The sequence below is a fragment of the Rhinopithecus bieti genome, unplaced genomic scaffold (genome assembly GCF_001698545.2).
Source record: "Rhinopithecus bieti isolate Rb0 unplaced genomic scaffold, ASM169854v2 scaffold_2574, whole genome shotgun sequence".
Classification (NCBI taxonomy): Eukaryota; Metazoa; Chordata; class Mammalia; order Primates; family Cercopithecidae; genus Rhinopithecus; species Rhinopithecus bieti.
Genome location: NW_016804493.1, coordinates 5369034 through 5380760, shown reverse-complemented (window position 1 = coordinate 5380760; position 11727 = coordinate 5369034). Strand labels below are relative to the sequence as shown.

The 11727-nt window shown below is 45.2% G+C and overlaps 1 protein-coding gene across 6 annotated transcripts in view; it reads right to left on the bottom strand.

Moving 5' to 3' along the window:
* MLKL (mixed lineage kinase domain like pseudokinase) overlaps nt 1-9981 on the bottom strand; it is a 36370-nt gene extending 26389 nt beyond the window's left edge. Inside the window, exons 1-4 of one of the 6 annotated variants that reach the window (XM_017868711.1) lie at nt 9834-9981; nt 8735-8824; nt 3261-3722; nt 617-691 (exon numbers count right to left, since the gene is read on the bottom strand). In XM_017868711.1, the coding sequence (XP_017724200.1) occupies nt 617-691; nt 3261-3720 (535 nt within the window). In that variant the 5' untranslated portion in view covers nt 3721-3722; nt 8735-8824; nt 9834-9981. Of the gene's footprint in view, nt 1-616; nt 692-3260; nt 3723-8405; nt 8613-8734; nt 8842-8963; nt 9618-9833 lie in introns of those variants that run through there. The other 5 variants (XM_017868710.1, XM_017868709.1, XM_017868712.1 and 2 more) reach the window with 5 other exon arrangements.
* Nucleotides 9982-11727: the final 1746 nt, after the last annotated feature.

Here is an 11727-nt window from a genome sequence, read left to right as displayed (position 1 = left end):
ACCGCGCCACGCCGACTCTGTCTCTTAAAAACAACAACAACAACAACAAAAAAAGGCAGGGCGCAGTGGCTTACGCCTGTAATTCCAGCACTTTTGGAGGCCAAGGCGGGCAGATCACCTGAGGTCGGGAGTTTGAGACCCACCTGGCCAACACAGTGAAACCCCGTCTCTACTAAAAAAATATAAAAGTTAGCCAGACGTGGTGGCAGGCACCTGTAGTCTCAGTTGCTTGGGAGACTGAGGCAGGAGAATCGCTGGAACCCGGGAGGCAGAGGTTGCAGTGAGCCGAGACTGCGCCATTGCACTGCAGCCTGGGCAACAGAGCAAACCTCTGTTAAAAAAAAAAAAAAAAAAAAAAAAAAAAAAAAAAAAAAAAAAAAAAAAAAAAAAAAAAAAAAAAGAAGATATCTTACTGGTCAAGAAGCCCCCTCTGGATGTTAGTCCATGGACAGAAGCCTGGGCTAGCCATGAATGGATCCCCAAACCTGTGGGCTGCTTCCAGTCATCCAGCACAGAAAATGGACAAATGCAGGGGTAGGGGGAGGCTGGGGTCCCAGTAAATTGATGACTTCTAGTTTGGGGGCCATCAGAAACAGCAGGGCACATGAAAACTTACACTGCCTCAAAGTTTCCTTGATTTCTTTCATGTTGATTTCTAATCGTCTCAATGAAGCTTCTATTTCTTCATTATCTGCAGGAAAAAAGGGCAGTGAATGCTCAAAACAAATTAAAATCACATGCCAATCAAAACTAAAATGCTAATTAAAACTGTTGAGATAACATTTTTTACCTATCATATTCATTATGATGGGATTACTACTGATCACCAATATTCAGATTTCTACTTCTAAGCATATAAGAAATGCATTAAAGCATAGTTGGGTAACTCACTTTGGCTAAGAAATGAAGGAAAGAGATATCTGTCACTTCCCAGAGGGAGCATTGAACTGACTCTGCATAAGGTTCCAACCTGGCTGCTTTGGAAGTGAAGACAGTTTGTGTCAACATGGGAGTGCTATACTATTGAAAGTGTCCTAGAAGGAGGACATTCACCTTGGAGAGTCCCCTGGACTTTGCCTGAATGAGAAATAAACTTGTTTTTTTAGAACACTGAGTTGTTGTTTTTTTTTTAAACTATAGCATAATCAAATCTATCCTGATTTATATACTCAGAAACATGTTGGAAAATTTACAACACACTATTTTTTTTTTCTTTTTTTTTTGTTGAGACGGAGTCTCGCTCTGTCGCCTAGGCTGGAGTGCAGTGGCCAGATCTCAGCTCACTGCAAGCTCCGCCTCCCGGGTTTATGCCATTCTCCTGCCTCAGCCTCCGGAGTAGCTGGGACTACAGGCGTCCGCCACCTCGCCCGGCTAGTTTTTTTTTGTATTTTAGTAGAGACGGGGTTTCACCGTGTTAGCCAGGATGGTCTCGATCTCCTGACCTCGTGATCCGCCCATCTCGGCCTCCCAAAGTGCTGGGATTACAGGCTTGAGCCACCGCGCCCGGCCACAACACACTATTTACAGTGGTCAGCCATCCCTTTCTGCCCAGGACTGAGTTCTGGGGACATGAAACCCTGACTACCAAAAGTGGGAAAGTCTCTTATGGGAAAAGTATAGAGAAGAAGATAACCTCATGCATTGTTGGTAGGAGTAATATCTGTGCAACTTCTATCAAAATTTAAAATGCCTATAGTCTTTGACCTAGTGATTTTACCTAATAATTCCACTTCCGGGAATTTCTCATAAAGATATCTTGAAATAGGCCAGGCGTGGTGGCTCATGCCTGTAACCTAGCACTTTGGGAGGCTGAGTCAGGCAGATTACTTGAGGTCAGGAGTTTGAGACCAGCCTGGTCAAACTGGTCAGTAGAGATGGTAAAACCCCGTCTCTACTAAAAATACAAAAGCAAGCTGGGTGTGGTGGCACATGCCTGTAATCCCAACTACTCGGGTGGCTGAGGCACAAGAATTGCTTGAACCCAGGAGGCAGAGGTTGCAGTGAGCCAAGACTGTGCCACTGCTCTCCAGCCTGGGTGATAGAGCAAGACTCTGTCTCAAAAAAAAAAAAAAAAAAAGAAAGAAAAGAAAAGAAAGAAAGAAAAGAAAAAAAGTTCTGGTGATAGATGGTGGTGATGGTTTCAGAACCATGTGAATATACTTGATGCCACTGAATTGGCATCTAAAAATGGTTGAAATGGTAAATTTTATATTACGTATATTTTATCACAAAAAATGGGAAAAAATGATTGGTGTATGTATTGGGTTGTTTTTGAATTTGTATGCTGCTGGTATGATCATACAACAAAACAAAACAGTAGGATAGATGCCAAGTAGGAAAACAAGCTATATAATTCTATGGATATTTACATGGGAGATATTTAAAATTATTTAATGAGAAAAGAAGAAACAGAACAATGTGTTTGGTATGATGCTGACTGTGTGACAACAATAAAATATATATACTTAAATCTCCAGAAGGGTATTCAAGAAACTGGTAGATCATGTGATTGTATCTCACATTTTGATAAAGGTTGCACAAATATCCTTCTAGCAACAATGGATTAGATTATCAGTTTGTCTATATGGTATCCATTAGACTTCCCCAGTTTCAGTACTGAAGGTCTCACGTCCTCACAATGGGAAATGGGGCCCCCGAGGTCAAGGAGGGAGATTTACTTCTCATGCTGGCGCCCCTCCACCCTTTGATTTTGGAGACAGGATCTCGCTTTGTCACCCAGACTGCAGAGCAGTGGAATAATCATGGCTCACTGCAGCCTCGACCTCCTAGGTGCCTGTAATCCCAGCACTTTGGGAGGCTGAGGCAAGAGGATCACTTGAGGCCAGGAGTTCTACTCCAGCCTGGGCAACATAGTGAGACTCTCTATTTGCAAAAAAGAAAATAAAAATTAGCTGGGCATGGTGGCATGCACACCTATAGTCCCAGCCACTCCAGAGGCTGAGGTGGGAGAATCACTTGAGCCTGAGGCTACGGTGAGCTATGATTGTGCCACTGTCCTCCAGCCCGTGCAAAAGAGACCCTGTCTCAAAAAACAAAACAAAACAAACAACTCCTCTACACTGACTTGCCCAAATTTCACCAGCCCCCGCCATATATCTGGGCCAAAGGATGTTAGGAGTTTTGAGCTACAAGTATGTTACAGCTGCTCAAACTTCATCCTTGCTGCTCCTTTGGTGAATTAAAGTGAGGCTAAAATGTGTTCAACTGCACTCCCACTCCCCACCAAAAACCCAACTTGCCCCTTCTTAGCATCTGGAAGGCTCGCCTGTCTTCGTCTGCATCCTGCTCATCTTCCTGTGCCCAGGATGCTCCTTGGCTTATGCGTGAAACAGGCATGCGTTGCTCAATCTGAAGTAACAGCGAGAGCTCCTTCCAGACATCATTCAGGTTCTTGTTCACGTCCTTGAAGAGTATTTTGTCCTGGCTTGCTGTTAGAAACCTGCAGATATTGGATCTATTGCTGAACTTTTCTATCTCCCCATTAGCCTTCTCCAGGGCAGCCTTGAAGCAGTTCATGGCTGCGGTTAACTCCTCAGAGGGCACGCTCCTCTTTCCTTGGTCCTGGAGCATCTCCAGAGACTTGACCAGGCCGAGGACACGGTGGCCCAGGCGCCGGCACTGTTTCTTGCAGTATTTCATCTCTTCACACTGTTTGTGGATGACCTGGCCAAGGGTGATAATGTGCTTCAAATTTTCCATGCCTGGAAGAAATGAATGTAATTTGGTGAAATCCCCAAATCTCCTGCATATTCACTACTTGGCTAAGAAAGAATCAAAGGGGTCTGTGATTTAAATGCCTGAGGAGGTCTCCCTAGCATTTTCATGCAAGATGGAGATGGTTTGCTGCCCACCAAAACCTGTTCTGCCCTCCCACAATAATAGAGTTGTAGCTGGGAAGAGCTGGTCCAGCCGGAACGACATCTCCCAGCTTTCCTTGCAGCGTGATGTGGCCGTGTGACTAGTTCACACCAATGGGGTTTAAGTGCATGTGACCCGCTCTACTTCGGACTGGGGCAATTTTGCTGCCTCCACACACTCTCCCTTTGCTGGCTGGCTGCGTGTGATGAAGCGGCCCTAGGGGTGGTGGAGCCCCAAGAAGGGTCCTGAGTCCCTGGATCATCACTTGGAGAAGAGCTACCCACAGATCTGGAACGTCTGTCATGGACTGTTAAGTGATCAAGGAATAAACTTGTATTGCACGTAAATTTTCAGGTCGGTATGTTTACATCAGTTTTGCCTATTACAAATATATCCTGCTAAAGCATAGAGGTTTCAGGGGCCAGGCAGGTAATTCAAATGAGTGAAGTGAGCTGGGCTAGTCTTTACTGCCACAGATAAGTATGTTTCTTTATCTTTTTCTTAAAACATGTGGACTGTCTATCTTTCATTTTCCTACAAAATTTCTTCAGTTTCTTCCTACAGTCCTTTAAGAAAATGCAGCTGAGCGAGGTGGCTCCCACCGGTAATCCCAACACTTTGAGAGGAAGAGGCAGGAGGATTGCTTGAGGCCAGGAGTTCCAGATCAGTCTGGACAGCAAAGTGAGACCCTTTCTCTAGAAAAATAAAAAATATAATAAAATAAAATAAATAAAATATAAAATTGGCTGGGCGCAGTGGCTCACACCTGTAATCCCAGCACTTTGGAAGGCTGAGGAGGGCAGATCACTTGAGGTCAGGAGTTGGAAACCAGCCTGGCAAACATGGTGAAACCCCATCTCTACTAAAAATACAAAAATTAGCTGGGTGTTGAGGTGCATGCCTGTAATTCCAGCTACTCAGAAGGCTGAGTCAGAAGAATTGCTTGAACCCAGGGGGCAGAGGTTGCACTATCTCAAAAAAAATGTAATATATTACATATATATTGTAATACATATATAATATTCCATATATATTATATATATAATAAATTAGCCTGGTATGATGGCACACACCTCTAGTCTCAGCTGCCTGGGAAGTTGAGATAGGAGGATTTCTTGAGCCTAGGAGGTTGAGGCTGCAGTGCCAGCTTCCTACTCTCAACCTCTCTCTCTTGTCTGAACATGAGTGAGGAAGCACAGAGCCCTGATCCTAAAGCTTGGAATGAGGCTAACCTGAGCATAGTAGAATGGAAAGGGAGAAAGAATCTGAGTCCTTGATGACAACATCGAGCAACTGGTTTGAGCTGACCCTGACCCCATCCCCTAACTACAGGTTTCATGGACCAATTACCTCCCTGATTGTTTAAGGCAGTTGGAATCATGTTTGCTTTATTTGCAACTAAAGCCAACTGTGTTCAGCAATGAATGATGATAATAATGATGATGCTAGATCTCTCAATTCACCTACTACATCCTAAGTGCTCTGGAACCCCCAGCTCTCCATGGTTATTTTCATTTAACAGATGAAGATACTGGCTGGGCATGGTAGTTCATGCCTGTTATCCCAACATTTTGGGAGGTAAAGGTGGGAGGATTGCTTGAGGCCAGGAGTTCCAGACCATTCTGGGCAACACAGCGAGACCTATCTCTACTAAAAATGCAAAAATTAGCTGGGACCTGTAGTCCCAGTTACTCAGGAGGCTGAGGTGGGAGAATTGCTTGAGCCTACGAGGTCAAGGCTGCAGTGAGCTATGATGACACCACTGCACTCCAGCCTGGGAAACAGAGAGAGACCCTGTCTAGAAAAAACAAACAGGTGAAAAGTGAAGATACTGTGGTTCAGGGAAGTTGCATTCAAATAATCACAAAGCCATGAAACCAGTTTTCAAAGTATTTTAAATAAAGTTAGGGTAGGGTGTGATGGCTCAAACCTGTAATCCCAGCACTTTGTGAGGCTGAGGCCGGGGGATCACATGAGCCTGAGTTCGAGACCAGCCTGGGCAACATGGTGAAACCCTGTCTCTAAAAAAAAACCACAAAAATGTGCTGGATGTGGTGGTGCTTGCCTGTAGTCCCAGCTACTCCAGAACCTGAGGAGGGAGAATTGATTGAGGCTGGGAGGTCAAGGCTGCAGTGAGCCATGAGTGTGCCACTGACTCCATCCAGCCTGGGCAACAGAATAAGACTGTGTTTCAAAAATACCACCACTACCACCAATAACAATGACAACAAAAAACAAAGTTAGTTGTTTTTATTTTTTGAGATAGAGTCTCGCCCTGTCACCCAGGCTGAAGTGCAGTGACACAATCGCGGCTCACTGCAACCTCCACCCCCCCGGGTTCAAGCGATTCTTCTGCCTCAGCCTCCCGAGTAGCTGGAACCACAGGTGCCTGCCACTACGCTCGGCTAATTTTGTAGTTTTAGTAGAGGCGGGGTTTCACCATGTTGGCCAGGCTGATCTTGAACTCCTGACCTTGTGATCCACCTGCCTCAGCCTCCCAAAGTGCTGGGATTACAGGTGTGAGCCACCGCACCTGGCCTTTTTTTTTTTTTAACAACTCAGTGAAAAAGGTAGGTTAAGTATTTACCACCAGTTTATGGATTAAATAACAGCTTGGTCTGGAGCCCAAATATGTCTTTAAAACATGAGTGAGGCACTGGCAGAAGTGAAACTAAATAAATGAGCAATTGATATATTTGCATTTTTGCTGCCTGAGAGTTACAGTGATTAGGCAAGGGAGGTAAGAGTTATTAGGGCAATCCTAAAAAGACTAACGGATCTTGGTCGGGTGCGGTGGCTCAAGCCTGTAATCCCAGCACTTTGGGAGGCCGAGACGGGCGGATCACGAGGTCAGGAGATCGAGACCATCCTGGCTAACATGGTGAAACCCCGTCTCTACTAAAATATAAAAAATTAGCCGGGCGAGGTGGCAGGCGCCTGTAGTCCCAGCTACTCAGGAGGCTGAGGCAGGAGAATGGCGTGAACCCGGGAGGCAGAGCTAGGCAGGTATCTTCAAGGCTATTTCTTGGGAATTGTGAGGGCAAAGGGTTTTACGCTTTCTCTGTTGCACCAGAAACAGAAGCACATGTGACAATGTTGTTCAAGGAATCTTGCAAATTTTAGCTTCTTAGCTCCAGGCTCCAGTTATCTTACTACCAGCCTCATCAGAAAGCCATATCTCAGCACTAACTAATCAGAAAGGAAAGTGGGGAAAATATCGCACCCATAGAAGTGACAAACAATTTAAAATAATTATACAATGATGGCATGGTATGAAGAAAATTGTAGCGGGCGCAGTGGCTCACGCCTGTAATCTCAGTACTTTGGGAAGCTGAGGCAGGTGGATCACCTGAAGTCGGGAGTTTGAGATCAGCCTGGCCAACATGGTGAAATTCCATCTCTACTAAAGATACTAAAATTAGCTGAGCATGGTAGCAGGTGCCTTTAATCCCAGCTACTCGGGAGGCTGAGGGAGGAGAATTGCTTGAACCCTGGAGGTGGAGGTTGCACTGAGCCGAGATCATCCATCTCAAAAGGAAAAAAAAAAAAAAAAAAAGAAAGAAAATTGCACAAAACAAAGCTTGAAGAAAGGAGGAAAGAGAAGAAGTGTCATGTTTCTGGCTGGGAAGACTAAAATAGACCAACCCAGCAATCCTTCCCAAATTTAAATCCAATTTAATGCAGTTCCAGTAAGACATCTAATGACATATTTTGGCATTGAAACAAAATGAAAAGTTCATTTGAAACAGGAAATTAGTAGGGATAACCAGGATTTTAAAAAATAAAGAAAAGGGGACTTGCCTGTATGATATTAAAATATATTAAAAACGGCAAAACGTCGGGAAAAAAGCTCCCTACAATGACTTCAATTGTTTAAGGGCTTATTAAGTATATGAGCTCTAAGGGAAGAAAGAGAATATAAATATATACATGGGTAGACTGGGCAATTTGAATTTCTAGGAACTTATGATGTAGAAAAGCTTGTGTGTGTAGACAGATGGCTACTAAGATGTTCACTGCAGTGCTATTTATAATATGTAAAACAAACAACTAAAAATATGTTCAGGCCAGCCGCAGTGGCTCACACCTGTAATCCCAGCACTTTAGGAGGGTGAAGTAGGAGGATCACCTGAGCCCAGGAGTTTGAGACCAGCCTGGGTAAAAAAGTGAGACCCTGGCTCTACCAAAAAATGCAAAAAAAAAAAAAATTTAACTGGGTCTGATGGTGTGTACCTTGTAGTCCTAGCTACTTGGGAGGATCTGGCGGGAGGATCACTTGAGCCCAGGAGTTTCGGAGGCTGCAGTGAGCTATGATTGTACTACTGCACTCCAGCCTGGGCAACAGAGGGAGACCCCATCTCTAATAATAAATACATAAAAAGAAAAAGGGGATTATGTTCATATGTTACTATGAGAAAACAGGTTACTAATTTTAAAAGTGAAAAATCTTTAAATGGCAATAACAATTCAAATTCACCTCTTCCCTCCAAAAAATAAAAATAAAATAAAGATTATCAGACATTTACCTCTTCCCCCTCTCTCTCTGTCTCTCTTTCTCTCACCTTCAGCCTGCAAACCTGAAGGCTTCCTTTTTCTGAGAAGACATCAGGTTACTTGTTCTCGTGTCCCTCTCCTCCACGACCCTCACCGCTACTGGGCCTCTCGCTTTGACAGAAGGTAGTGCGAGATCCGAGCAGGCAGTTCCACCATCAGAGCCGAGGAAATGAAACCAACTCGGTGCTGAGTTCCGGGAACTCGGACCGGGCCACCTCATCCCCGGTTCTTCCCATCACTGCCCAGGAATCTGGCTGCAGCCCCTCGGCCCGGCCGCCTCCTGGGGAGACCCCATGCTCACCTTCGTGCCTCCCGAGGGATGTGCGTCCAATCTGTCCCGTGCCGAGTTCCAAAAAGCTCGCTCTTCCGCCTTCTTTCCCACGACCGCCTCCTGCCCAAGGGAGAAGTCTGCAAACACGAGGCCCGCGGGAGTTCCCCTGCACCCCCTTCCCTGGTGTCCGCGCCCTGCGCTCCACTGGCTGTACCCGACACCACACGTGGCTGGCGGCGACAAGGAGCCCCGATCCTACCTGAGGGAAACCCCGGCCACTGCAGCTGCACTTGAGCAGGGTCCCTCCACTCAGCTACTTGGACGGCTGTTTCTGTCCTGTGCCCTGCGGAGGCCAGTGCCTCAGGTCTGGGACGCCTGCAGGTAATGCTGCGACACTTCCCCCTCCGACCTGGCTCAGCTGCCAACCGCCAGGCTCACGGTGCCCCAGCTCCCTAGAGCCGCTTTCTAGGAAGCTCAGAGCCACGAGCCCTCCCTTCCTCCTGCTATGCTCCTCCCGTCCTTTCCACACTCTCCTTGCCTTCCTTAAAGTCACTCTGTAACTACGCTGTACACGTCAGGGCCAGGCCTTCTTTCGGGGCTGGGGATTCAGAATAGAATAAGTTCTCAGCAACTACCATAACCAGGACACGGTGTGGGAAGGACTGGAAGTTTAGAGAAAAACTGCAAGTTGGAGAGAAGCTTCTGGTGTTCACTTCTCTGTGCTGGATAATATTGGCGGGGTGGGGAGGGTACTAGGGAAGAGACACCAAAGTGGAAAAAAAATCACTTCCTCCTTTAAGGTCATCGCAGAACATCCTTACAGTGTGAGTCAGGTTTTCTTAAGATTAACTACATCTTCAGCTAGAAAGTCTAAGTAGTGTCACACGTTTACTCAACAGACTATTTGCCTCTGAAAGAACAGAACTGGGGGCTGGGCGCAGTGGCTCATGCTTGTAATCCCAGCCCTTTGGGAGGCTGAGGTGGCCGGATGACCTGAGGTCAGGAGTTCGAGACTATCCTGGCCAACATGGGGGAAACCCTGTCTCTACTAAAAATACAAAAATTAGCTGGACATGGTGGTGCATGCCTGGAATCCCAGCTACTCGGGAGCCTGAGAGGGGAGACTCACTTGAACCCCGCCTTGGTGATTCTCCGCCCTGCTATTGTTCTTCCTCTCCTGAACCACCATTTTTCTTCCTGTCTTAGGTGGAGAGATTCAGGTGAGGCAGGAGAATAGGGTCTGCAGGCAGGGACATAAAACTGATTCACGCTGACTTCCTAGAACTAGATAAAATGGAAACACGTAGGCTATGACAGGAAATATTTTCTTCATTTACATATGGTGTTCACTGAGTAAGTGACTTAGCAACTTAACTTCCTCTTCTTCATTTACATAGGGTGTATACCAAGTAACCAGTGGAAACCTCTAGAGGGTATTTAAACCCCAGAAAATTCTGTAATGGAACTCTTGAGCCCCTATGCTCAGGCTGGCTCCCAGCCTGTGGAGTGTACCTTTGTTTTCAATAAATCTCTGCTTTTGTTGCTTCATTTTTTCCTTGCTTTGTTTGTGCCTATTGCCCAATTCTTTGTTCAAGACTCCAAGAACCAGGACACCTTTAACAGGTAACACAGGGGCATGTGATTTATTGAAGGAAGGCTCTCAGGAGAGCAGTGGGTAGGATAGCGCAGGGGAAGAAAAAGTGAAACAAGGATGTAGTCAGTGGAGGCTCCATGGGGAAGTCTGCAACATGAAGCTCTGGAACAAGAGGCAGCCTCCTTTCTGCCCAGGGCAGTCCTTCCGGATGAGGGGGAAGCTGTGTGAGTCTTCAGCTGTCAACATTCACAGCAGCTACAGGATGACTATACTGATCTGCTATAAACAAAATCATACAATGTATAACCTTTTGGAATTTTTTTCTTTTCTTTTCTTTTCTTTTTTTAACTGTACCACCATCAATGTGCAAGACATTCAGTTTCTCTGCATCTGCAGCAGCATTTTGTTTTGTCCCTGTCTGAATTTTTAGCTATTCTAACCGGTGAATAGTGATACATCATCACGTTTTTTTGTTTTGTTTTGTTTTATTTTGAGATGGAGTCTCACTCTGTTGCCCAGGCTGGAGCGCAGTGGCACTATCTCAGCTCAATGCAACCTCCACCTCCTGGGTTCCAGTAATTCCCCAGCCTCAGCCTCCCAAGTAGCTGGGACTACAGAAGTGCACCAGCACACTTGTCTATTTTTTGTATTTTTAGTAAGACAGGGTTTCACCATATTGGCCAGACTGGTCTTGAACTCCTGACCTCAGGTGATCCACCCACCTTGGCCTCCCAAAGTGCTGGGATTATAGGCCTGAGCCACCGCACCCGGCCTCATCATGGTTTTAATTGGCATTTCTTTAGTGCCTGGTGATGATGTACATGTCTTCCTGTACTTATTTGCCATCTGTTTAGCCTCATTGGTGAAATGTCCATCCATGTCTTTTGCCCAGTTTTAGTTGAATTCTTTTTTAAAAACTTGAGTTTTGAGAGTTTAAATATTCTAGATATTAGTCCTTTGCCAGATATGTGGTGTTCAAATGGTGATGGAGTAACTGGACAAAAAAATGAACTTCACCTAAACCTCATATTCTATGCAAAAATTGCCTGAATGGATCATAGATTTAAATGTAAAATGTAAAACAAGGAACCTTTTAGAAGAAAGCAGAGAGAACTGTGCAGAATTAAAAGACATTTCCTGTTGAGAAAGCGTCAATGTTTGAAAAAAGTTTAAATGAGCCTTTAAAATTTTTTTACTTTTAGTAGAGACAGGGGTCTCCCTGTGTTGCCCAGGCTGATCTTGAACTTCTGAACTCAAGCAATCCTTATGCGTTGGCCTCCCAAAGTGTTGGGATTATAAGCATGAGCCACCATGCCTGGCCAAATGAGTCTATTTAATTAGAATGGCTATTCATACTAAAAATTGTACAATATTGAAAATAATTTGGCTTTATCTTGGAGTTGCCATTTGAAAAAAAAAAACTCACAAA